This window comes from Pseudophryne corroboree, chromosome 8 (assembly GCF_028390025.1).
Source record: "Pseudophryne corroboree isolate aPseCor3 chromosome 8, aPseCor3.hap2, whole genome shotgun sequence".
In the NCBI taxonomy this organism is placed as follows: domain Eukaryota; kingdom Metazoa; phylum Chordata; class Amphibia; order Anura; family Myobatrachidae; genus Pseudophryne; species Pseudophryne corroboree.
The window spans coordinates 135,486,527-135,514,369 of record NC_086451.1 but is presented as its reverse complement, the minus strand read 5'-3'; the positions used below and the strand labels follow the sequence as shown (position 1 = coordinate 135,514,369).

At 48.5% G+C, this 27,843-nt stretch overlaps 1 protein-coding gene across 1 annotated transcript in view; it reads right to left on the bottom strand.

The window, feature by feature from the left end:
- CENPI (centromere protein I) overlaps window positions 1-27,843 on the bottom strand; it is a 526,595-nt gene that overhangs the window by 26,900 nt on the left and 471,852 nt on the right. The window contains exons 17-19 of the mRNA XM_063936944.1: window positions 27,582-27,706; window positions 27,447-27,495; window positions 27,117-27,350 (exon numbers count right to left, since the gene is read on the bottom strand). Coding sequence (XP_063793014.1) covers window positions 27,117-27,350; window positions 27,447-27,495; window positions 27,582-27,706 — 408 coding nt within the window. The remainder of the gene's footprint in view (window positions 1-27,116; window positions 27,351-27,446; window positions 27,496-27,581; window positions 27,707-27,843) is intronic.

Below are 27,843 nucleotides of genomic sequence, written 5' to 3'. Positions count from 1 at the left end.
AAAACGTACGTACATCCTGTAGGTCAGCAATCTTCTGCTGGAACCATACAGTCAACACTGAGACTTGCACCCTCAAGGAAGCAACCTTCAACCCTTTATCCAATCCTGCCTGCAGGAAATCCAAAATCCTAGCTACTTTAAAAGATCTCGGATTGTAATTTTTTCCCGAACACCAATGAATATAGGCTTGCCATATTCGATGATATACACGGGCCGAAGAAGGCTTTCTTGCTCGAAGCATAGTTTCGATTACCTATTTAGAAAATCCTTTAGCCTCTAAGATAGAGGTTTCAACAGCCACGCCGTCAAAGATAGGCGAACCAGATGACTGTGACAACAAGGACCCTGCATTAACAGATCTGGACGTTGAGGGAGCAGTATCGGTACTTCCACGGACATTCTCAACAGATCTGTGTACAAATGCCTTCTTGGCCAAGCTGGAGCTATTAGAATGATTGCTCCTTTTGCCTGTTTTATCTTTCTCACTACTCTGGGTAACAGAGATATTGGAGGGAACAGATATGCCAGCTGAAACCTCCATTCTACTGACAGTGCGTCTACCAGAACCGCTCCTGGGTCCCTTGTTCTTGATCCGTATCTCAGAACTTTGTTGTTTAGACGAGACGCCATAAGGTCTATCTCCGGTAGACCCCATCTGTTCACCAGTGTCTGAAACACTTGTGGGTGTAGTGCCCATTTGGTTTCTCGAATGGTGTGCAGACTGAGAAAATCCGCTTCCCAATTTAGTACACCCGGGACAAATACTGCTGACAATGCCGGGAGATGGAGTTCTGCCCCATTTTAGAATGGGGGTTACTTCCTCCATCAGACTCTTGCTGCGAGTTCCTCCTTGATGATTGAGGTATGCTACTGCCGTCGCATTGTCTGAACGGATCTGGACTGGTCTTCCTTGTAGACTGTCCTTTGCATGAACCAGAGACAAGTAAATGGCTCTTATTTCTAACAGATTTATCGGCAGGCGACTTTCCCTTGTGGTCCATTTTCCTAGGAACCATAGGCTTCCGAGTACCGCCCCCCAGCCCTGCAGGCTGGCATCTGTCGTCAGGACTTGCCACTCTTTTATCCAAAAGGGTCTCCCCTTGTTTAAATGGTCGGTCTGTAGCCACCACGCTAGAGACCTTTTTACATTTACTGGAATCTTTATTATCTGTTTCTTTATCGTTTGATGATTTCCGTTCCATTTGGTCAAAATGAGATGCTGCAACGGTCTGGAGTGGAATTGCGCATATTCCACCATGTCGAACTTTGATACCATCAGACCCAACAGGCGCATTGCTGCATGGACTGACATTGTCTGGGCTTGCAACGCTTCCTGAGCCATGACCTGCACCTTGACTATTTTTTTCTCTGGTAAGAGGACTCTCTGTAGGTCTGAATCCAATATGGCTCCCAAATGAACTATCTGCTGTGACGGATTCAGGGACGACTTCTCCCAATTTATGAGCCACCCGTGTCTCTGTAAACAAACTATCGTCTGTTGGAGATGGCTCAACAGTAAATCTTGCGACTGTGCTAAGATTAACAGGTCGTCTAGGTATGGGAATATTCTTATCCCTTGTTTGCGCAGACAAGCTGCCATAACCACCATGATCTTGGTAAACACCCTGGGTGCTGTAGCTAGCCCAAAAGGCAGAGCTTGGAACTGGAAATGTTCCTGGAGGATGGCAAACCTGAGGTAACACTGATGTGACAGTGCTATAGGCACATGTAGGTAAGCATCCTGTGCATCCAGAGATACCATGTAGTCTCCCGGTTCCATAGCCAACATTATGGAGCGTAACGTCTCCATGTGGAACTTCGGGATCCATATGTAGTTGTTCAACATTTTTAGATTTAGAATTGGTCGATATGACCCATTTGGTTTCTGGATTAGAAATAGATTGGAGTAATACCCCTGTCCCTTTTGTGATGGAGGTACTGGGACAATCACACCTGACTGTAGTAATTTTTGGACAGCTTCTTGCAGGGCATTGGCCTTCGACTCTATACGAGACGGGCTGGTGCAAAAAAATCTTTGAGGCGGCTGCCTCCTGAATGGGAACCCATACCCCTGAGATACTACCTTCTGCACCCAGGCATTTGTTGTTGACTGTTGCCATATGTGTGCAAATTGCAGGAGTCTGCCCCCAACCCTGGAATCATCCAGGCGGAGGCCCGTCTCTTCAGGCAGAGGGTTTCTGTTCAGGTTTGGAAGCTGGCTTCTTGCTAGCCCACTGCTTCCTACCCCTGGATTTAAACTGGGGTTGCTTAGGCTCCTCTTTAGCTTTCGCTTTACTTTGCCAACGAAAAGAGCAAAATTTTAAACCCTTGGACTTAGGGTTATAAGCAGCCGGAAATCTGACCTTTTTCGATTCAGCCTCTGATTCTAGGATATCCGTTAAAGGTTTTCCAAATAATATATTACCCACGAAAGGCAATGCTTCCAATTCCTTCTTGGATTCCGCATCTGCCTTCCAGGTCCGTAGCCAAACTGCTCTACGAGCGACTACTGCCAAGGCTGAAGCTTTAGAAGCAACAGTGCCTACATCAGGCTTTTTCAACCAGTGTGCCGTGGCACACTAGTGTGCCGCAACCAGTTGCAAGGTGTGCCGCGGAGTCAGAGCAGCTTCCTGCACCTTCAGAGTGAACTGTTGGCCCGGGCTCTTCTTAGAGGATCATTTATGCTCCGGCTGTGACCTGTGCAGTGATGACGTGGCGGTATGATATCATAGGTCACGGCCGCCACATCTCACCACCCAGCCAGCCCACCTGCCTGCATACACTTCTTCCAGTTCCCGCCTGCATCCACAGCTTTCCTTGCCCACCCACATCCACACCTGCCCGCCCGCCCGCTGCTCAGTATTCGCAGCAATCCACTGTGAACAACCCCCGCCACTGAGGAACAGGGAGGAGGACAGCTGACCGGTAGGGGCTAATATTCTTTTTGTTATTTCTCCTGTGGGGAGCAACAGGATTTATGTGGGGAGAAATGTAATTGATTTATGTGTGAGCAACATGATTTATGTGGGGAGCAATGTGATTGTTTTTTCTATGTAGGCCGATGTATGTGTGGATTTTTTATTACTGTGAAGGCCAATGTGTGTTTTTTAGGTTTTTTCTGTGGGGAACGGATGGTGTGCCTTGACAATTTTAAAATATTGTTTGGTGTGCCGCGAGTGAAAAAAGGTTGAAAATCACTGGCCTACATCAATTGCTGCTTCTTCTAAATACTGGGCAGATTGTCTTAAACGGCAAAAACGATCCTCTTGCTCCCTAGTAGGAGAGGGGATGTCATTCTCTAGTTCCTCTATCCACTCGCCCATTGCCTTTGCTACCCAGGCCGACGCCATAGCAGGTCTTACCACTGCTCCTACAAGAGAAAAAATATTTTTCAATAGGCTCTCTACCCTTCTGTCTGTGACATAATTCAAAGAGGTAGATGACAGTGGTAAAGCAGATTTAAGCACGAGTCGCAGAACATGTGCATCTACTTTTGGAGGAACTTCTCTCTTTGAACAATCCCCAGCAGGAAATGGACAATAAGAATCCCATCTCTTAGGAATCTTATACTTTTTACTGGGCGCTGCCCAAGACTCATCCATCATTTCCGTCAACTCATCTGACGCTGGAAATTCAGCTTTCACTGACTTTGTTCGTTTGAATACAGGTGCCTTTGCTTTTAACGCTGTCTTGGCTGGTTCTTCCAGAGAAAGCACAGCCTTCACTGCATTAATAAGTTCAGCTACATCTTCTGAACTAAAGCTCTGCGACTGATCATCATACGGAGTTGAATCTATTGTTTCCGCATCATCATCCGATGTATCATCTAGTCTGCCATACAGACGTATCTGTCTTAGTCTTACCTGCCCCTTGGTTGCTTGTAGAAGCTACTGGAACCAAACCATAGGAAGGGAGCTGCATGTATGGGTTCATAGTGTAACCTAACCCCTGAGGTGGTGCTACCGGAGCTAACCTGTCCGCTATTGAAGACAGGAGTCTTTGCGAACATATTCCATGGTGGCTCTACTGGAGGTTGAACTAACTCCTGTTTTTTACTTCGCTGAAAAGCGAAACAGTTTGCACACAAACCCTCATAAGTGACCAATTGATTCATGTCAATTACCCCTGACTTACAAGATAAGCATGTTAGGGTTATAGGAGTGCTTGGTAAATTCTCCTCATCACTTTTGCCGCTCATAGACATGGTATTAACCTGTTATCGACTACACACTTTGTGACTGAAAAACACCCTATATGTCAGTATATAGAGGTGAGATCAATCTGACCACAGTGCACCTGATTTGAGGGTCAGAACTGGACTGACATTACACAGCATGTTAAAGCATTAGACATTGTCATATGAGAATACAACCTCCATAATAACTTATACATAAGTAGGAAAAATAACATTTTACTCACCGGTAAATCTATTTCTCGTAGTCCGTAGTGGATGCTGGGGACTCTGTAAGGACCATGGAGAATAGATGGGCTCCGCAGGAGACTGGGCACTCTAAGAAAGATTTAGTACTACTGGTGTGCACTGGCTCCTCCCTCTATGCCCCTCCTCCAGACCTCAGTTAAGGAAACTGTGCCCGGAAGAGCTGACATTACAAGGAAAGGATTTTGGAATCCAGGGTAAGACTCATACCAGCCACACCAATCACACCGTATAACTTGTGATAACATACCCAGTCAACAGTATGAACAACAGAGCATCAGACAAACCTGATGCAACCATAATATAACCCTTATTGAAGCAATAACTATATACAAGTATTGCAGAAGAAGTCCGCACTTGGGACGGGCGCCCAGCATCCACTACGGACTACGAGAAATAGATTTACCGGTGAGTAAAATCTTATTTTTCTCTAACGTCCTAGTGGATGCTGGGGACTCCGTAAGGACCATGGGGATTATACCAAAGCTCCCAAACGGGCGGGAGAGTGCGGATGACTCTGCAGCTCCGAATGAGCAAACACAAGGTCCTCCTCAGCCAGGGTATCAAACTTGTAGAACTTTGCAAAAGTGTTTGAACCCGACCAAGTAGCTGCTCGGCAAAGCTGTAATGCCGAGACCCCTCGGGCAGCCGCCCAAGAAGAGCCCACCTTCCTTGTGGAATGGGCTTTTACTGATTTTGGAGGCGGCAAGCCAGCCGCAGAATGAGCCTGCTGAATCGTGTTACAGATCCAGCGAGCAATAGTTTGCTTTGAAGCAGGAGCACCCAGCTTGTTGGATGCATACAGGATAAACAGCGAGTCAGTTTTCCTGACTCCAGCCGTTCTGGCCCTGACTACATCTAGTAACTTGGAATCCTCCAAGTCACGAGTAGCCGCAGGCACCACAATAGGTTGGTTCAAATGAAAAGATGACACCACCTTTGGCAGAAATTGCGGACGAGTCCGTAATTCTGCCCTGTCCATATGGAAAACCAGATAGGGGCTTTTACATGACAAAGCCGCCAATTCTGACACACGCCTAGCCGAAGCTAAGGCCAATAGCATGACCACTTTCCACGTGAGATATTTTAACTCCACGGTCTTAAGCGGCTCAAACCAGTGAGATTTCAGGAAACTCAACACCACGTTAAGATCCCAAGGTGCCACTGGTGGCAAAAAAGGGGGCTGAATATGCAGCACTCCCTTTACAAACGTCTGAACTTCAGGTAGAGAAGCTAGTTTTTTTATGAAAGAAAATGGATAGGGCCGAAATCTGGACCTTAATGGACCCCAATTCTAGGCCCACAGTCACTCCCGACTGTAGGAAGTGAAGGAAACGGCCCAGCTGGAATTCCTCTGTAGGGGCATTCCTGGCCTCACACCCAGCAACATATTTTCGCCGTATACGATGATAATGTTTAGCCGTCACGTCCTTCCTAGCATTTATCAGCGTAGGAATAACCTCATCCGGAATCCCTTTTTTCTACTAGGATCCGGCGTTCAACCGCCATGCCGTCACACGCAGCTGCAGTAAGTCTTGGAACATACAAGGTCCCTGCTGCAACAGATCCTGCCCTAGAGGCAGAGGCCATGGGTCCTCTGTGAGCATTTCTTGCAGCTCTGGATACCAAGTCCTTCTTGGCCAATCCGGAACAATGAGTATTGTTCTCACTCCTCTTTTCCTTATCATTCTCAGCACCTTGGGTAAGAGAGGAAGAGGAGGAAACATAAAACGACTGGAACATCCACGGTGTCACCAGTGCATCTACAGCTATCGCCTGAGAGTCTCTTGACTTGGCGCAATACCTCTGTAGCTTTTTGTTGAGGCGGGATGCCATCATGTCCACCTGTGGCAGTTCCCACCGACCTACAATCTGCGCGAAGACTTCTTGATGAAGTCCCCCCTCTCCCGGGTGGAGGTCGTGCCTGCTGAGGAAGTCTGCTTCCCAGTTGTCCACTCCCGGAATGAACACTGCTGACAGTGCTCGTACGTGATTCTCCGCCCATCGAAGAATTCTGGTGGCTTCCGCCATCGCCACCCTGCTCCTTGGGCCGCCTTGGCGGTTTACATGAGCCACTGCGGTGATGTTGTCTGATTGGATCAGCACAGATTGGTTGCGAAGCAGGGTCTCCGCTTGACTTAGGGCGTTGTATATGGCCCTTAGTTCCAGGATATTGATGTGAAGGCAAGTCTCCTGGCTTGACCACAGCATTGGAAACTTCTTCCCTGAGTGACTGCCCCCCACCCTCGGAGGCTTGCATCCGTGGTCACCAGGACCCAGTCCTGAATGCCGAACCTGCGGCCCTCGAGAAGGTGAGTACTCTGCAGCCACCACCGGAGAGACACCCTGGCCCCGGGGGATAGGGTGATAAACCGATGCATCTAAAGATGTGATCCGGACCACTTTGTCGAGGAAGTCCAATTAGAAGGTCCTCTCCTGGAACCTGCCGAAAGGAATGGCCTCGTATGATGCCACCATCCTTCCAAGGACTCGAGTGCAGTGATGCACTGACACCTGTTTTGGTTTTAATAGATTCCTGACCAGTGTCACGAGCTCCTGAGCTCTCTCTATCGGGAGATAAACCCTTTTCTGGTCTGTATCAAGGATCATGCCTAGGAGAGGCAGATGAGCTGTAGGAACCAACTGCGACTTTGGAATATATAGAATCCAGCCGTGTTGCCGTAACACTTCCAGAGAAAGTGATACGCTGTTCAGCCACTGCTCTCTTGATCTCGCTTTTATGAGGAGATCGTCCAAGTACGGGATAATTGTGACACCTTGCTTCCGCAGGAGCACCATAATTTCCGCCATTACCTTGGTGAATATTCTCGGGGCCGTGGAGAGACCAAACGGCAACGTCTGAAATTGGTAATGACAATCCCGTACCGCAATTCTGAGGTACGCCTGATGAGGTGGATACATGGGGACATGAAGGTATGCCTCCCTTATGTCCCGAGTCACGATAAAATCTCCCCCTTCCAGGCTTGTAACGACCGCTCTTAGCGATTCCATCTTGAACTTGATCCTTTTCAGGTATATGTTCAGGGATTTTAAATTCAATATGGGTCTGACCGAACCGTCTGGTTTCGGGACTACCACATGGTCGAATAATAACCCCCTCCTTGTCGAAGGAGGGGAACCTTGACCACCACCTGTTGAAGCTACAATTTGTGAATTGCAGTTAACCCTGTTTCCCTCTCGTGGGGGGAAGCCGGCAGGGCCGTCAGTGAGGAGGCATCTTCTCAAAGTCCAGCTTGTATCCCTGAGACACAATATCTATTGCCCAGGGATCTAACAGGGAGTGAACCCACTTGTTGCAGAACTTACGAAAGCGTGCCCCCACCGGGCCTAGCTCCGTCTGTGGAGCCCCAGCGACATGCGGTGGATTTTCATAGAGGCCGGGGAGGACTTCTGTTCCTGGGAACTAGCTGCGTTGTGCAGCTTCTTTCCTCTGGCCCCACCTCTGGCAAGAAAGGACGCATCTCGGACTTTCTTGTTTCTTTGTTCGAAAAGCTGCATTTGATAATGACGTGCTTTCCTAGGCTGTGCAGGAATATAAGGCAAAATATCCGAATTACCAGCTATAGCCGTGGAGACCAGGTCCGAGAACCCTTCTCCACACAATCCTCAGCTTTCCATATGCCACTTAAGTTGGCATCATCTGTCCATTGCATATTCTACAGGACACGTCAAGCAGAAATCGACATAGCTTTGACTCTAGGACCCAGTATACTCATGTCTCTTTGGGCATGTTTGATTATATATATCTCTTAAGACAGCATCTTTAATATATATACATATCTCTCTCTATATATATATATATATATATATATATATATATATATATATATATATATACATATACACACACATACACACACACACATACACATATAATAAGATTTTACTCACCGGTAAATCTATTTCTCGTAGTCCGTAGTGGATGCTGGGAACTCCGAAAGGACCATGGGGAATAGCGGCTCCGCAGGAAACTGGGCACAACTAAAGAAAGCTTTTAGGTCACCTGGTGTGCACTGGCTCCTCCCACTATGACCCTCCTCCAAGCCTCAGTTAGGACACTGTGCCCGGACGAGCTGACATAATAAGGAAGGATTTTGAATCCCGGGTAAGACTCTTAACAGCCACACCAATCACACCGTATAACTCGTGATACCATACCCAGTTTAACAGTATGAAAACAACTGAGCCTCTCAACAGATGGCTCAACAATAACCCTTTAGTTAACAATAACTATGTACAAGTATTGCAGACAATCCGCACTTGGGACGGGCGCCCAGCATCCACTACGGACTACGAGAAATAGATTTACCGGTGAGTAAAATCTTATTTTCTCTGACGTCCTAGTGGATGCTGGGAACTCCGAAAGGACCATGGGGATTATACCAAAGCTCCCAAACGGGCGGGAGAGTGCGGATGACTCTGCAGCACCGAATGAGAGAACTCAAGGTCCTCCTCAGCCAGGGTATCAAATTTGTAGAATTTTGCAAACGTGTTTGCCCCTGACCAAGTAGCAGCTCGGCAAAGTTGTAAAGCCGAGACCCCTCGGGCAGCCGCCCAAGATGAGCCCACCTTCCTTGTGGAATGGGCTTTTACTGATTTAGGATGCGGCAGTCCAGCCGCAGAATGCGCCAGCTGAATTGTGCTACAAATCCAGCGAGCAATAGTCTGCTTAGAAGCAGGAGCACCCAGCTTGTTGGGTGCATACAGGATAAATAGCGAGTCAGTTTTCCTGACTCTAGCCGTCCTGGAAACATAAATTTTCAAGGCCCTGACTACGTCCAGCAACTTGGAATCCTCCAAGTCCCTAGTAGCCGCAGGCACCACAATAGGTTGGTTCAAGTGAAAAGCTGATACCACCTTAGGGAGAAACTGGGGACGAGTCCTCAATTCTGCCCTATCCATATGGAAAATCAGATAAGGGCTTTTACATGACAAAGCCGCCAATTCTGACACACGCCTGGCTGAAGCCAAGGCCAATAACATGACCACTTTCCACGTGAGATATTTTAGATCCACGGTTTTAAGTGGCTCAAACCAATGTGATTTTAAGAAACTCAACACCACGTAGAGATTCCAAGGTGCCACTGGAGGCACAAAAGGGGCTGAATATGCAGCACTCCCTTAACAAACGTCTGAACTTCAGGTAGTGAAGCTAGTTCTTTCTGGAAGAAAATCGACAGAGCCGAGATCTGTACCTTAATGGAGCCTAATTTCAGGCCCATAGTCACTCCTGCTTGTAGGAAATGCAGAAATCGACCCAATTCCTCTGTTGGGGCCTTTTTGGCCTCACACCAAGCAACATACATCCGCCATACGCGGTGATAATGCTTTGCAGTTACATCTTTCCTGGCTTTAATCAGCGTAGGAATGACTTCCTCCGGAATGCCCTTTTCCTTCAGGATCCGGCATTCAACCGCCATGCCGTCAAACGCAGACAGGGCCCCTGCTGCAGCAGGTCCTGTCTGAGCGGCAGAGGCCATGGGTCCTCTGAGATCATCTCTTGAAGTTCCGGGTACCACGCTCGTCTTGGCCAATCCGGAACCACGAGTATTGTTCTTACTCCTCGTTTTCTTATTATTCTCAGTACCCTTGGTATGAGAGGCAGAGGAGGGAACACAAACTGACTGGTACACCCACGGTGTCACTAGAGCGACCACAGCTATCGCCTGAGGGTCCCTTGACCTGGCGCAATATTTCTAGTTTTTTGTTTAGGCGGGACGCCATCATGTCCACCTGTGGCCTTTCCCAACGGTTTACCAACAGTTGGAAGACTTCTGGATGAAGTCCCCACTCTCCCGGGTGTAGGTCGTGTCCGCTGAGGAAGTCTGCTTCCCAGTTGTCCACTCCCGGAATGAACACTGCTGTCAGTGCTAAGACGTGATTTTCCGCCCATCGGAGAATCCTTGTGGCTTCTGCCATCGCCATCCTGCTTCTTGTGCCGCCCTGTCGGTTTACATGGGCGACTGCCGTGATGTTGTCTGATTGGATCAGTACCGGCTGGTTTTGAAGCAGAGGCCTTGCCAGACTTAGGGCATTGTAAATGGCCCTCAGTTCCAGAATATTTATGTGTAGGGACGACTCCTGACTTGACCAAAGTCCTTGGAAATTTCTTCCCTGTGTGACTGCCCCCCAGCCTCGAAGGCTGGCATCCGTGGTTACCAGGACCCAGTCCTGTATGCCGAATCTGCGGCCCTCTTGAAGATGAGCACTCTGCAGCCACCACAGTAGAGATACCCTGGTCCTTGGAGACAGGGTTATCAGCCGATGCATCTGAAGATGCGATCCCGACCACTTGTCCAAGAGGTCCCACTGAAAGGTTCTTGCATGGAACCTGCCGAAAGGAATTTTTCTTCGTAAGAAGCTACCATTTTTCCCAGGACTCGTGTGCAGTGATGCACCGATACCTGTTTTGGTTTCAGGAGGTCTCTGACTAGAGATGACAGCTCCTTGGCTTTCTCCTGCGGGAGAAACACTTTTTTCTGTTCTGTGTCCAGAACCATCCCCAGGAACAGTAAGCGTGTGGTAGGAACCAGCTGTGACTTTGGAATGTATAGAATCCATCCGTGCTGTTGTAGCACTTCCCGAGATAGTGCTACTCCGACCAACAACTGCTCCTTGGACCTCGCCTTTATAAGGAGATCGTCCAAGTACGGGATAATTAAAAACTTCCTTTCTCGAAGGAGTATAATCATTTCTGCCATTACCTTGGTAAAGACCCTCGGTGCCGTGGACAGTCCAAACGGCAGTGTTTGGAATTGGTAATGGCAATCCTGTACCACAAATCTGAGGTACTCCTGGTGAGGATGGTAAATGGGGACATGTAGGTAAGCCTCCTTGATGTCCAGGGATACCATGTAATCCCCCTCCTCCAGGCTTGCAATAATCGCCCTGAGCGATTCCATCTTGAACTTGAATTTTTTTATGTATGTGTTCAAGGATTTCAAATATAAAATGGGTCTCACCGAACCGTCCGGTTTCGGTACCACAAACAGTGTGGAATAGTAACCCCGTCCTTGTTGAAGTAGGGGCACCTTGACTATCACCTGCTGGGAATACAGCTTGTGAATTGCCTCTAGCACAGTCTCCCTGCCTGAGGGAGTTGTCGGCAAGGCAGATTTGAGGAAACGGCGGGGGGAGACGCCTCGAATTCCAGCTTGTACCCCTGAAATACTACTTGAAGGATCTAGGGATCCACCTGTGAGCGAGCCCACTGATCGCTGAAATTTTTGAGGCGGCCCCCCACCGTACCTGGCTACGCCTGTGGAGCCCCCCCGTCATGCGGTGGACTCAGAGGAAGCGGGGGAAGAATTTTGATTCTGGGAACTGGCTGACTGGTGCAGCTTTTTCCCTCTTCCCTCGTTTTACACGCTTGCATTTCTGAAGCCGAAAGGACTGTACCTGATAATACAGTGCTTTCTGAGGCTGTGAGGAAACCTGAGGTAAAAATTTTTTCTTCCCAGCTGTTGCTGTGGATACGAGGTCCCAGAGACCATCCCCAAACAATTCCTCACCCTTATAAGGCTCTATGTGCCTTTTAAAGTCAGCATCACCTGTCCAGTGTCGGGTCTCTAATAACCTCCTGACCGAATGGACATTGCATTAATTCTGGATGCCAGCCGGCAAAATATCCCTCTGTGCATCCCTCATATATAAGACGACGTCTTATGTTCGCAAAATAGTATCCCTGTTTGACAGGGTTACAGACCACGCTGCAGCAGCACTATCTGCAGGTCTCAGTCTAGTACCTGAGTGTGTAAATACAGACTTCAGGATAGCCTCCTGCTTTTTATCAGCAGGTACCTTCAAAGTGGCCGTATCCTAAGACGGCAGTGCCACCTTTTTTGACAAACGTGTGAGCGCCTTATCCACCCTAGGGGATATCTCCCAGCGTAACTTATCCTCTGGCGGGAAAGAGTACGCCATCAGTAACTTTTTAGAAATTACCAGTTTCTTATCGGGGGAACCCACGCTTTTTCACACTTCATTCACTCATTTGATGGGGGAACAAAACACTGCCTGCTTTTTCTCCCCAAACATAAAACCCTTTTTTTAGTGGTACTTGGGTTAATGTCAGAAATGTGTAACACATTTTTTATTGCCGGGATCATGTAACGGATGTTCCTAGTGGATTGTGTATATGTCTCAACCTCGTCGACACTGGAGTCAGACTCCGTGTCGACATCTGTGTCTGCCATCTGAGGGAGCGGCCGTTTTTGGGCCCCTGATGGCCTTTGAGACGCCTGGGCAGGCGCGGGCTGAGAAGCCGGCTGTCCCATAGCTGTTACGTCATCCAGCCTTTTATGTAAGGAGTTGACACTGTCGGTTTATACCTTCCACCGTTCCATCCACTCTGGTGTCGGCCCCACAGGGGGCGACATCACATTTATCGGCATCTGCTCTGCCATCACATAAGCCTCCTCATCAAACGTGTCGACACAGCCGTACCGACACACCGCACACACACAGGGAATGCTCTGACTGAGGACAGGACCCCACACAGCCCTTTGGGGAGACAGAGAGAGAGTATGCCAGCACACACCAGAGCGCTATATAATTTAGGGATTAACACTATATTGAGTGAATTTTTCCCAATAGCTGCTTGTATATACAATATTGCGCCTAAATTTAGTGCCCCCCCTCTCTTTTTAACCCTTTGAGCCTGAAAACTACAGGGGAGAGCCTGGGGAGCTGTCTTCCAGTTGCACTGTGAAGAGAAAATGGCGCCAGTGTGCTGAGAGATAGCTCCGCCCCTTTTTCGCGGACTTTTCTCCCGCTTTTTTATGGATTCTGGCAGGGGTATTTATCACATATATAGCTTCTGGGGCTATATATTGTGATATATATGCCAGCCAAGGTGTTTTTATTGCTGCTCAGGGCGCCCCCCCCCCAGCGCCCTGCACCCTCAGTGACCGGAGTGTGAAGTGTGCATGAGGAGCAATGGCGCACAGCTGCCGTGCTGTGCGCTACCTTGGTGAAGACTGAAGTCTTCTGCCGCCGATTTTCCGGACCTCTTCTTGCTTCTGGCTCTGTAAGGGGGACGGCGGCGCGGCTCCGGGACCGAACACCAAGGCCAGTTCCATGCGGTCGATCCCTCTGGAGCTAATGGTGTCCAGTAGCCTAAGAAGCCCAAGCTAGCTGCAAGCAGGTAGGTTCGCTTCTTCTCCCCTTAGTCCCTCGCTGCAGTGAGCCTGTTGCCAGCAGGTCTCACTGTAAAATAAAAAACCTAATTATATACTTTCTTTCTAGAAGCTCAGGAGAGCCCCTAGTGTGCATCCAACCTCGGCCGGGCACAAAATCTAACTGAGGCTTGGAGGAGGGTCATAGTGGGAGGAGCCAGTGCACACCAGGTGACCTAAAAGCTTTCTTTAGTTGTGCCCAGTCTCCTGCGGAGCCGCTATTCCCCATGGTCCTTTCGGAGTTCCCAGCATCCACTAGGACGTCAGAGAAATATATATATATATATATATATATATACACACACACACATACTAGGGTCTCAATTTCTGCTGATAAGGTACCTGTCCACGCCGCCCCAGCGCTATAAACCCATGCCGACACAATCGCCGGTCTGAGTAGTGTACCAGAATGAATGCACGCTATCTGCAGGATCCCTGAGAATAGCTAGGGCTACCTTCTGGGCCAACGTGACACCCTAGGGGAAGATTCCCATCACATCCTGGCCCTAGTGGGGAAAGGATACTGCCTGAGAATTCTTTGTGGGAAGCTGCAGTCTCTTGTCTGGAGATTCCCGCTCTTTTTCCTCATGAGAGGAGGGAAATTTACCTCAGCTTTCTTCCCCTTAAACATGTGTACCCTTGTGTCAGGGACAAATGAGTCATCAGTGATATGCAAATCATCTTTTATTACAATAATCATATATTGAATACTTTTCTGCCATTTTGGCTGTAACTTTGCATTATCGTAGTCGACACTGGAGTCAAACTCCGTGTCGATATCAGTGTTTATTATTTTGGATAGTGAGCATTTTAGACTCTGAAGGTCTCTGCGCCATAGGGACAGACATGGGTAGATTTCCTGTCTGTTCTCTAATCTTTTGTGCAATAAATTCACCTTAGCACTTACACATATCCAAACAGGTGTCGGCGTTGTCGACGGAGACACCCTCTCACACACATATTTGCTCTATCTCCTCCTTAGGGGAGCCTTTTACCTCAGACATGTCGAAACACACGTACCGACACACCACACACACAGGGGATGCTCTATTTGAAGACAGTTCCCCCACAAGGCCCTTTGGAGAGACAGAGAGAGAGTATGCCAGCACACACCCCAGCGCTATATGACCCAGGAATCACACAGTAACTTCGTGTTAACCCAGTAGCTGCTGTATATATTGTTTTTACGCCAAATGTATGTGCCACCCCTCTCTTTTTCACCCTCTTCTATCGTGCTTCTGCAGGGGAGAGCCTGGGGAGCTTCCTCTCAGCTGTGGAGAGAAAATGGCGCTGGTGAATGCTGAGGAAGAAGCCCCGCCCCCTCAGCGGCGGGCTTCTGTCCCGCGATTTTGTGTAAAAATAATGGCGGGGGCTCATGCATATTACAGTGCCCAGCTGTATATATGCTGTTTGCCAGGAGGTACTCAATTGCTGCCCAGGGCGCCCCCCCCTGCGCCCTACAGTGACCGGAGTGTGTGGGTTAGTGTGGGAGCAATGGCGCACAGCTGCAGTGCTGTGTGCTATCTCATATGAAGACAGGAGTCTTTTGCCGCCGATTTTGACGTCTTCTTGCTTCAACCCGCCGGATTCTGTCTTCTGGCTCTGCGAGGGGGACGGCGGTGCGGCTCCGGGAACGGACGACCAAGGTTAAGTTCCTGTGTTCGATCCCTCTGGAGCTAATGGTGTCCAGTAGCCTAAGAAGCGCAACCTAGCCGCAGTTAGTAGGTTTGCTTCTCTCCCCTCAGTCCCACGTAGCAGAGAGTCTGTTGCCAGCAGAAGCTCTCTGAAAATAAAAAACCTAACTAAAATACTTTCTTAATAGCAAGCTCAGGAGATTCACTAAAATGCACCTAGCTCCTTCCGGGCACAGATTCTAACGGAGGTCTGGAAGAGGGGCATAGAGGGAGGAGCCAGTGCACACCAGTAGTACTAAATCTTTCTTAGAGTGCCCAGTCTCCTGCGGAGCCCGTCTATTCCCCATGGACCTTACGGAGTCCCCAGCATCCACTAGGACGTTAGAGAAATTGTACTTTTGTTTTAACTGGTTCTATTTTCAACATAACATGCAGAAAACACAGTAATATACAGGTCTCATATGCAATAGGTACTAAAAATTAACAATGCATACTAAGAAGTAGAAGGAATTTTTAGTACTGTATACCCTGCCTCCAGAGAGCGGGATACAGGGAGACTCACCACACTTCCATATCCAAGCAAATCCGCTCGTAAGACGCTGAGTGGATTCAGACGCTACTGGTGTACACTTCCGCTCTTGGTAACTGATAACGGACACGGACGCTCACCAACGGACACGGACGCTGAGCGACTCCACGTGTATGCAGACGCTAAAGGCCTGTGACTCGGTCTGGGCGGGTTTATATCCAGTGTACACAAGCGCAGCGTCTAAGCTGCGACCGAGTACCCTCGTGGTAGCGTCTGAGCCGGAAGTGAGGTCATTTAGTTCATGAAACGAGAGACACGCGGGAACTGGCCATGAACTCGGAGGAGGGGCGGCCAGGAGAGCGTCTGAATCCCCCTGTTGACTTAAACTCCCAGGATCGCAGCATCACCTAGTCCTGGCGCCTATGATCCCCGGAGCGTAGCGCTGTCACACTCGAGATGTTCGGCGCATCAACACACTGTTTGTAGTCTCCACCAAATCAGTGTAGCTGTGTCCTGACCCCTCTAGTAAGAGGAAGTCCATAGACTCACCGTCTCCCCATGCTCCGGCCACAGCCTGGTTACGTCTGCTGGACCTGCTAGAACATCCGACACAGACGCCCGTCGAGACAGCACTGTACCGCGGAGGTAAGCGTTGTTGCGACCCGGTGGGGAGTTGTTGGAGCGACTCTTTCTAATATGCGTTTAAGACGCTGTTAAGAGAAGTCGCTCTAAAAAACATTATAGTAAGTCTATAAAAATAAAGTAATAAAAGCTTGAGGCTGCTCTCGCAGCAGCCCTGTGATTATGCGGCTTCCTGCCGCACCAAGCAAAAAACGGATCTGACTGAGTCAGTGGGCGGGACTATGTAGTGGAGGCCCCAATGCATCCTGGGAGGCCAGAAAGCTCGTGACCGTGTTAGTGCCATTTTCGCTGTCGCTCGACAATATCCCAATGTTATCCTGTGGATAATCCTGTGGACCCAGCCAGAGAAATTGAGGACGAGTCCTTAATTCTGCTCTATCCACATGTAAAATCAGATAGGGGCTCTTGTGAGACAAAGCCGCCAAGTCGGACACCTGCCGTGCAGATGCCAAGGCCAACAACATGACCACCTTCAAAGTGAGAAATTTTAAATCCACCGTTTGAAGAGGCTCAAACCAGTGAGATTTTAGGAACTGTAACACCACGTTAAGGTCCCATGGTGCCACTGGGGGCACAAAAGGAGGCTGGATGTGCAGCACTCCCTTTACAAAAGTCTGGACTTCTGGGAGAGAAGCCAATTCCTTCTGAAAGAAAATTAATAGGGCCGAAATCTGTACCTTAATGGAGCCTAACTTTAGGCCCATATCCACTCCTGTCTGTAGAAAGTGGAGAAAACGGACCAGATGGAAATCTTCAGTAGGAGCATTCTTGGCTTCACAGCAAGATACATACTTCCTCCAGATGCGGTGATAACAAGTAATTGGGGACTTCCACAAATAGACATGATGGCGTCACGCCTCAACAAGAAGCTTCGGAGGTATTGTGTCAGGTCAAGGGACCCTCAGGCAGTAGCGGTGGACGCCCTGGTGACACCATGGGTGTTTCAGTCGGTCTATGTGTTCCCTCGTCTTCCGCTCATCTCAAAGATACTGAGAATCATAAGACGAAAAAGAGTGCAGACAATACTCATTGTTCCGGATTGGCCTCGAAGGCCGTCACCTCCTTACTAGCCTTAATCAGTAGGGATGACTTTCTCCGGAATACCTTTCCCCGCTAGGATTTGGTGTTCAACCGCCATGCCGTCAAACGTAACCGCAGTAAGTCTTGGAACACGCAGGGCCCCTGCTGCAAAAGGTCTTCCCTGAGAGCAAGAGGCCACGGATCTTCTGTGAGCATTTCCTGAAGATCTGAATACCAGGCCCTGTCACCAGGGCGTCCACGGCTACTGCCTGAGGGTCCCTTGACCTGGCACAATACCTCCGAAGCTTCTTGTTGAGGCGTGACGCCATCATGTCTATTTGTGGAAGTCCCCAATGACTTGTTATCTCTGCAAAAACTTCTTGATGAAGTCCCCACTCTCCTGGATGGAGATAGTGTCTGCTGAGGAAGTCTGCGTCCCAGTTGTCCACTCCCGGAATGAAGACTGCTGACAGAGCGCTTGCGTGATTTTCCACCCAGCGAAGAATCCTGGTGGCTTCCGCCATTGCCACTCTGCTACTTGTCCCGCCTTGGCGGTTTACATGAGCCACAGCTGTGACGTTGTCTGATTGAATCAGAATCGGTAGGTCGCGAAAAAGCTTCTCCGCTTGTCGTAGGCCGTTGTATATGGCCCTCAATTCCAGTACGTTGATGTGTAGACAAGCCTCCTGGCTTGACCATAGTCCCTGAAAATGTCTTCCTTGTGTTACTGCTCTCCATCTTCGGACGCTCGCGTCCGTGGTCACCAGAACCCAGTCTTGAATGCCGAACCTGCGACCTTCGAGAAGGTGAGCACTCTGCAGCCACCACACGAGAAACACCCTGGCCCTGGGGGACAGGCTTATTTTCTGATGTATTTGTAGATGGGACCCTGACCACTTGTCCAGAAGGTCCCACTGAAACGTCCTCGCATGGAACCTGCCGAAGGGGATGGCCTCGTAGGTCGCCACCATTTTTCCCAGTACTCGAGTGCATTGATGGACTGACACTTTTTTCGGTTTTAACAGGTCTCTGACCATGTTCTGGAGTTCCTGGGCTTTTTCCATCGGGAGAAAAACCCTCTTTTGTTCCGTGTCCAGAATCATGCCTAAAAAAGATAGCCGAGTCGTTGGAATCAACTGTGACTTTGGTAGATTTAGAATCCAGCCATGCTGCTGCAGCACTCTCAGGGAGAGCGACGCGCTTTTCTGCAATTGATCTCTCGATCTCGCTTTTATGAGGAGATCGTCCAAGTACGGGATTACTGTGACTCCCTGCCTGCGCAGGCGTACCATCATTTCTGCCATTACCTTGGTGAAAATCCTCGGGGGCGTGGAAAGCCCAAACGGCAACGTCTGAAACTGGTAATGAGAATCCTGTATAGCGAATCTCAGGTATGCCTGATGAGGGGGATAAATGGGGACATGCAGGTATGCATCCTTTATATCTAGTGACACCATAAAATCCCCCCCTTCCAGGCCGGAGATAACTGCCCGCAGCGATTCCATCTTGAATTTGAACTTTTTTAAAGTACAGGTTTAGGGATTTTAGAATTAGAATTGGTCTGACCGAGCCATCCGGTTTCGGTACCACAAACAGGGTTGAATAGTACCCCTTCCCCTGTGGCACTTGGGGAACCTTGACAATCACCTGTTGTTGACACAGTTTTTGAATTGCAGCTAAAACTCTCTCCCTTTCTGGGGGAGAAGCTGGCAAAGCCGATTTGAAAAATCGGCGAGGAGGCACGTCTTTAAATTCCAGCTTGTAGCCTTGGGATACAATTTCCATCGCCCAAGGATCCACGTCTGACTGAACCCAGACGTGGCTGAAGAGTCGAAGACGTGCCCCCACCGGCGCGGACTCCCTCAGAGGAGCCCCAGCGTCATGCGGTGGATTTAGTAGAAGCCGGGGAGGACTTCTGTTCCTGGGAACTAGCCGTAGCAGGCGAGGAAGGAAGAGCGAGGAAGGAAGAGCCCCGACCTCTTCTGGACTTATGCGACCGAAAGGACTGCATCTGATATTGTGGTGTTTTCTTTTGCTGTGGGGGAACATAAGGTAAAAAAAATAAGATTTTACTCACCGGTAAATCTATTTCTCGTAGTCCGTAGTGGATGCTGGGAACTCCGTAAGGACCATGGGGAAAAGACGTGCTCCGCAGGAGACTGGGCACTCTAAAAGAAAGATTAGGTACTATCTGGTGTGCACTGGCTCCTCCCTCTATGCCCCTCCTCCAGACCTCAGTTAGGATACTGTGCCCGGAAGAGCTGACACAATAAGGAAGGATTTTGAATCCCGGGTAAGACTCATACCAGCCACACCAATCACACCGTATAACTCGTGATACTATACCCAGTTAACAGTATGAAATATAACTGAGCCTCTCAACAGATGGCTCAACAATAACCCTTTAGTTAGGCAATAACTATATACAAGTATTGCAGACAATCCGCACTTGGGATGGGCGCCCAGCATCCACTACGGACTACGAGAAATAGATTTACCGGTGAGTAAAATCTTATTTTCTCTGACGTCCTAGTGGATGCTGGGAACTCCGTAAGGACCATGGGGATTATACCAAAGCTCCCAAACGGGCGGGAGAGTGCGGATGACTCTGCAGCACCGAATGAGAGAACTCAAGGTCCTCCTCAGCCAGGGTATCAAATTTGTAGAATTTAGCAAACGTGTTTGCCCCTGACCAAGTTGCAGCTCGGCAAAGTTGTAAAGCCGAGACCCCTCGGGCAGCCGCCCAAGATGAGCCCACTTTCCTTGTGGAATGGGCTTTTACTGATTTAGGATGCGGCAATCCAGCCGCAGAATGCGCCAGCTGAATTGTGCTACAAATCCAGCGAGCAATAGTCTGCTTAGAAGCAGGAGCACCTAGTTTATTGGGTGTATACTAGTGATGAGCGAGGTTCGGTTTTACTCGGTTTTACTCGGTTCTCAAAACGGCATCTTATTGGCTATCCAAAACACGTGACATCCGTGAGCCAATAAGATGCCGTTTTGAGAACCGAGTAAAACCGAGTAAAACCGAATCCGCTCATCACTAGTGTATACAGGATAAAAAGCGAGTCAGTTTTCCTGACTCCAGCCGCCCTGGAAACATAAATTTTCAAGGCCCTGACTACGTCCAGTAACTTGGAATCTTCCAAGTCCCTAGTAGCCGCAGGCACTACAATAGGTTGGTTCAAGTGAAAAGCTGATACCACCTTAGGGAGAAACTGGGGACGAGTCCTCAATTCTGCCCTATCCATATGGAAAATCAGATAAGGGCTTTTACATGACAAAGCCGCCAATTCTGACACACGCCTGGCCGAAGCCAAGGCCAATAACATGACCACTTTCCACGTGAGATATTTCAGATCCACAGTTTTAAGTGGGTCAAACCAATGTGATCTCAGGAAACTCAACACCACGTTGAGATCCCAAGGTGTCACAGGAGGCACAAAAGGGGGCTGAATATGTAGCACTCCCTTTACAAATGTCTGAACTTCAGGCAGTGAAGCCAGTTCTTTCTGGAAGAAAATCGACAGAGCCGAAATCTGGACCTTAATGGAACCCAATTTTAGGCCCATAGTCACTCCCGACTGTAGGAAGTGCAGAAAACGACCCAGCTGAAATTCCTCAGTAGGGGCCTTCCTGGCCTCACACCACGCAACATATTTTCGACAAATACGGTGATAATGGTTTGCGGTTACTTCTTTCCTGGCTTTTATCAGCGTAGGAATGACTTCCTCCGGAATGCCCTTTTCCTTTAGGATCCGGAATTCAACCGCCATGCCGTCAAACGCAGCCGTGGTAAGTCTTGGAACAGACAGGGTCCCTGCTGTAGCAGATCCTGTCTGAGCGGTAGAGGCCATGGGTCCTCTGATATCATTTCTTGAAGTTCTGGGTACCAAGCTCTTCTTGGCCAATCCGGAACCACGAGTATCGTTCTTACTCCTCGCCTTATTATTCTCAGTACCTTTGGTATGAGAGGCAGAGGAGGGAACACATAAACCGACTGGTACACCCACGGTGTCACTAGAGCGTCCACAGCTATCGCCTGAGGGTCCCTTGACCTGGCGCAATATCGCTTTAGCTTTTTGTTTAGGCGGGACGCCATCATGTCCACCTGTGGCCTTTCCCAACGGTTTTCTGGATGAAGTCCCCACTCTCCCGGGTGTAGGTCGTGTCTGCTGAGGAAGTCTGCTTCCCAGTTGTCCACTCCCGGAATGAACACTGCTGACAGTGCTAAGACGTGATTTTCCGCCCATCGGAGAATCCTTGTGGCTTCTGCCATCACCATCCTGCTTCTTGTGCCGCCCTGTCGGTTTACATGGGCGACTGCCGTGATGTTGTCTGATTGGATCAGTACCGGCTGGTTTTGAAGCAGGGGCCTTGCCCGACTTAGGGCATTGTAAATGGCCCTCAGTTCCAGAATATTTATGTGTAGGGACGACTCCTGACTTGACCAAAGTCCTTGGAAATTTCTTCCCTGTGTGACTGCCCCCCAGCCTCGAAGGCTGGCATCCGTGGTCACCAGGACCCAGTCCTGTATGCCGAATCTGCGGCCCTCTAGAAGATGAGCACTCTGCAGCCACCACAGCAGAGACACCCTGGTCCTTGGAGACAGGGTTATCAGCCGATGCATCTGAAGATGCGATCCCGACCACTTGTCCAAGAGGTCCCACTGAAAGGTTCTTGCATGGAACCTGCCGAATGGAATTGCTTCGTATGAAGCTACCATTTTTCCGAGGACTCGTGTGCAGTGATGCACCGATACCTGTTTTGGTTTCAGGAGGTCTCTGACTAGAGATGACAGCTCCTTGGCTTTCTCCGTCGGGAGAAACACTTTTTTCTGTTCTGTGTCCAGAACCATCCCCAGGAACAGTAGGCGTGTGGAAGGAACCAGCTGTGACTTTGGAATGTTTAGAATCCATCCGTGCTGTTGTAACACCTCCCGAGATAGTGCTACTCCGACCAACAACTGCTCCTTGGACCTCGCCTTTATAAGGAGATCGTCCAAGTACGGGATAATTAAAACTCCCTTTTTTCGAAGGAGTATCATAATTTCTGCCATTACCTTGGTAAACACCCTTGGTGCCGTGGACAGTCCAAACGGCAGTGTCTGGAATTGGTAATGGCAATCCTGTACCACAAATCTGAGGTACTCCTGGTGAGGATGGTTAATGGGGACATGCAGGTAAGCATCCTTGATGTCCAGGGATACCATGTAATCCCCCTCGTCCAGGCTTGCAATAACCGCCCTGAGCGATTCCATCTTGAACTTGAATTTTTTTATGCATGTGTTCAAGGATTTCAAATTTAAAATGGGTCTCACCGAACCATCCGGTTTCGGTACCACAAACAGTGTGGAATAGTAACCCCGTCCTTGTTGAAGTAGGGGCACCTTGACTATCACCTGCTGGGAATACAGCTTGTGAATTGCCTCTAGCACAGCCTCCCTGCCCGAGGGAGTTGTCGGCAAGGCAGATTTGAGGAAACGGCGGGGGGGGGGAGGCGCCTCGAATTCCAGCTTGTACCCCTGAGATACTACTTGAAGGATCCAGGGATCCACCTGTGAGCGAGCCCACTGATCGCTGACATTTTTGAGGCGGCCCCCCACCGTACCTGGCTCCGCCTGTGGAGCCCCACCGTCATGCGGCGGACTTGGAAGAAGCGGGGGAGGACTTTTGTTCCTGGGAACCTGCTGTTTGTTGCAGCTTTTTTCCCCTACCTCTGCCCCCTCACAGGCGCGCTGTAGTCCCGCTCAAATTTTAAATAGTTATACTGGCAGGGGCTATATCTAGTGCCTAGGCACTTTTGACATATTTTGGCCAGATTCATTGTTAAAAACTCATGTAATCATGCTGCCCAGGGCGCCCACCCTGCGCCCTGCAAGTGCCGCCAGAAGTGTGTGTGGGAGCATGGCGCTGCGTGATACCTCATTATTGAAGTCTTCTGATTTTCTTTATACTCACCCGGCTTCTTTCTTCTGGCTCTGTGAGGGGGTTGACGGCGCGGCTCCGGGAACAAGCAGCTAGGCGCACCAAGTGATCGAACCCTCTGGAGCTAATGGTGTCCAGTAGCCTAAGAAGCAGAGCCTTTGAACTCAGAAGAAGTAGGTCTGCTTCTCTCCCCTCACTCCCACGAAGCAGGGAGCCTGTAGCCAGCAGGTCTCCCTGAAAATAAAAAACCTAACAAAGTCTTTTCAGAGAAACTTAGGAGAGCTCCCCTAGTGTGTGTCCAGTCTCTCTGGGCACAGAATCTAACTGAGGTCTGGAGGAGGGGCATAGAGGGAGGAGTCAGTTCACACCCATTCAAAGTCTTATAGTGTGTCCATGTCTCCTGCGGATCCCGTCTATACCCCATGGTCCTTTTGTAGTTCCCAGCATCCTCTAGTACTTAAGAGAAATATAGTTATCAACGGTAAGTTCTTACCATAACGTATATTTCTCCGGCAGGGTCCACAGGTTATCCACAGATAACAATGGGATTTCAGTGGTGAGAATGCTCCTGATTGGACAGGAAAATCCTTCGCCCGAATTCAGCGTAATGAGAGGCAAAGGTATCCATGGCATAATGTATAATCAATGTGTTAATGGAAGACCATGTGGCTGCCTTACATGTTCTGCTTAAACACCACGTTGTGCTGCCCATGATGGACCTACGTTACGAGTAGAGTGAGCAGAGACATTAGCTGGAACAGGGAGATCAGCTTCAGAATATGATTCTGAAATAGTCATCCGAAGCCATCTTGCCAGTGTCTGCTTATCAGAAGGCATCCTCTCTTGTGAAAACCATAGAGAATGAAGAGAGAATCTGTCTTTCTGATGGCACTGGTACGATCCACGTAGATCCTTAATGCACGGACCATGTCCAACGATGCATCTCCCGCAGAAAGGCCTGGTACCTGAAAAGCCGGGACTACAATTTCTTCATTAAGGTGGAATCTTGACACCACCTTAGGAAGATACCCAGATCTAGCTCTTAGAACTGCTTTATCTGGATTAAAAAAAAAAAAAAAAAAAAAACAGAAATGGGGAACGACATGATAATGCCCCTAAATCCGATACTCTTCTAGCTGACGACAGAGCCAGTAGAAAGAGAACTTTAGCTGTCAACCATGTAAGATCCACTTTATTAAGTGGTTCATATGGGGCAACTTGAAGGGCTTTGAGGACTAGACTTAAGTCCCAAGGCCACTGTAGGAGGAACAAAAGGAAGTTGAATGCGCAGCATTCCCTGGAAAAAAGTACGCACATCCTGTAAGTTGGCAATTTTCTTTTGGAACCATACAGTCAATGCTGACACTTGCACTCTCCAAGAAAGCCACCTTCAAAACCTTTATCCATTCCTGCCTGAAGGAATGCTAAGACCCCGGAAACTCTGAAAGACTTGGGGTCCATTTTCCGATCACTGCAGCAGTGAATATAGGTTTGCCATATTCGGTGATAAATGAGAGTTGAGGAAGGTTTCCTTACTCTGAGCATAGTTTGAATTACCTGTTGTGAGAATCCTCTCGACTTCAGGATAGAGGTTTCAAGAGCCACGCCGTCAAAGACAGTCGATCCAGATGTCTGTGATAACAAGGACCCTGCATCAGCAGATCTGGATGTCGAGGGAGCAAAAGTGTAGCATCCATCGACATTCTCTGCAGATCTGAGTACTAATGCCTTCTGGGCCAGGTCGGAGCTATTAGTATCACGGCACCTTTCCCTTGCTTTAATCTTTCTTACCACCCTTGGTAGTAGGGTGATTGGAGGAAACACATAAGCCAGATGAAAGTCCCATCTCACCGACAGGGAATCCACAAAGATCACTCTGGGCTCCTTTGCTCTTGACCCGTATGCGAGCATTTTGTTGTTCAGATGGGACGCCATGAGATCTATCTATGGCAACCCCCACTTGTCTACTAGAGTCTGGAAGACCTCCGGGTGTAGAACCCATTCGCTTGCCCAAATGGTGTGTCGACTGAGAAAGTATGCTTCCCAGTTTAGGACTCTCGGAACAAACACTGCGGACAAAGCTGGAAGATGAAGTTCTGCCCACTTTAGTATGTGACTTACATCCTTCATCGGTTTTCGGCTGCGAGTTCCACCCTGATGGGTGAGGTACGCTACTGCCGTCACATTGTCTGAGCGGATCTGGACCGGTTGTCCCCGAAGAATGGCCTTTGCCTGAATCAGTGCCATGTATATGGCCCGAAGTTCCAACATATTTATTGGCAAGCAACCTTCTTCCTTTATCCATTGCCCCTGGAAACACTACCTTCCTGACACTGCTCCCCAGCCCTGGAGACTGGCATCTGTTGTTAGAATTTCCCAATCCGATATCCAAAAGGGTCTTCCCTTGTCCAGATGGGATGTCTGTAGCCACCAGGCTAATGACCGTCTTACTTCTATCGTAAGAACTAAAGTCTGTTTTATCGTCTGATGCAACCCACTCCATTTGGCAAGAATCAGACGCTGCAGAGGCCTCGAGTGGAATTGTGCATATTCCACCATGTTGAATGTTGACACCATCAAACCCATCTCACGCACTGCTGCGTGAATGGATACTTTTTGACTGTGTAGCAAGTCCTGAATCCTTGACTGACCCTTGGATACTTTGATATCTTGTTCAGAGGTAACATTACTCTCTGAAGACTCGAATCCAGTACAGCCCCCAAGTGAGAGTCATCCGCTGTGACTGAACCAGAGACGATTTTTCCCAATTTATGAGCCAACCATGCTTCTGCAGACACTTTATTGTTTGTTGCAGATGACATAGGAGCAATTCCTGCGACTGTGCCAGGATTAAAAGATCGTCGAGGTAGGGAAAAATTCTTATCCCCTGCTGTCAGAGAAAAGCTGCCATTACCACCATAATTTTGGTAAATACTCTGGGGGCTGTGGCTAACCCATAAAGTAGGACCAGTAACTGAAAATGCAGAACCTGAGATAGCACTGATGGGACAGTGCTATAGGAACATGTCGGTAAGCATCCTGTATATCCAGGGATACCATATAATCCGGGCTCCTTGAGCTCTTATATTTGATAGGGCTGCACTCCATGACAACAGGAAAGCAGTAGTCTGCTTCTTTATAAGTGGCAATTATATCTTGATTACTTGCCTCCTGCTTCTCAATGTACTATCATGAAGGTCTTTAAGCTAACAGAATGGTTCTTTTTACAGTCTCTTACCCAATATGTTTTTTTTCCTCTTCTTTCCCTATGCTCACTACCCTCCTGATCTAGTCCCAACCTACCCTCCCCATTTTGACGGGTGCACCACTCACACCACAAAGGGGATAGGGACGGAACTTATACAAAGTTAAACCATTGATCCCCTGCACTCCCATTACTAAAAGTAAATTTCAATACCGCAGGGACCGTTTAGCTGCCTACATTGTGTATTAAACTGAACGCTGCAGGCCAGAATAGCTTAGGGACAGCATGCAGCCTAGGTAGTTTATATTAGCAACTCTTCTTAAAGTAGACAGTTCATACAGTTTATCTACACAATATATAGATGTTATATCCTGAACAAAGGAGCTGCATGACTTATTTCCTATATTCCATGGGTGTTTCATAGTTTAAAAAACAAACCAAACATGAGGATTCCATTAAGAGTAAGTGTGCTGAATAAGCACTGTTGGGTATTTGTACCAAATAGGCCTTTTATGTCTGCTTACCTCCCGTATAAAAAAAGCAGCGAAACCCATTAATGCAGGATGGAATACAATGTTGAAACGCTTCTTATTGAGAGGGACACCAGCATTTTCAAGCACTTCAGGTGCAAGCTTGATTCCTTGTGGATGAGTATCGTATTGCAAAGCTTGTGATGTCCACAGGCACCCCACCATGGTACTCAGGTATTGGTTATACTCCTCAAATGTCTGTTTGCTGACAGGAAATGGTACATTGCCCTAATACAGAGAGAAAGGAAGAAACATGAAAAGGATATGGCTGTTTAACATATGAGCTGCTCAACCTTTATATTTTACCATTTTATCACCCCTTACAGTATTCTGCCTCTCTGTTCTTTTTGCTGTCAAGAGATTCTCTCTGTACCTGTTATATATTGCAAACAAAAAGGCTCACATCAGTTATTCTGCAAGTTAAAGTGTGAGATACATTTCTAATTCAGATCACCCTACCTGTACATAATGTAACAGAGCTGATTAAGGTTCACAGCATCTGTACAGAGAAGTGCAGTGTAGAACACTCGTGCAGGAGGAAGAACAATCAGGGGCAAAGAAAATCGCACATATATATCACAGACCTGTAGAGAATGAAGATGATTGTGTCACTCAGACTTGTACATAAGATTAACAGATAAATTAATATTTATAAAACTAACAAAATGTGACCACACATTTTTCTATCCTTATTTATTAATCTAGCATCACCATATTCTGT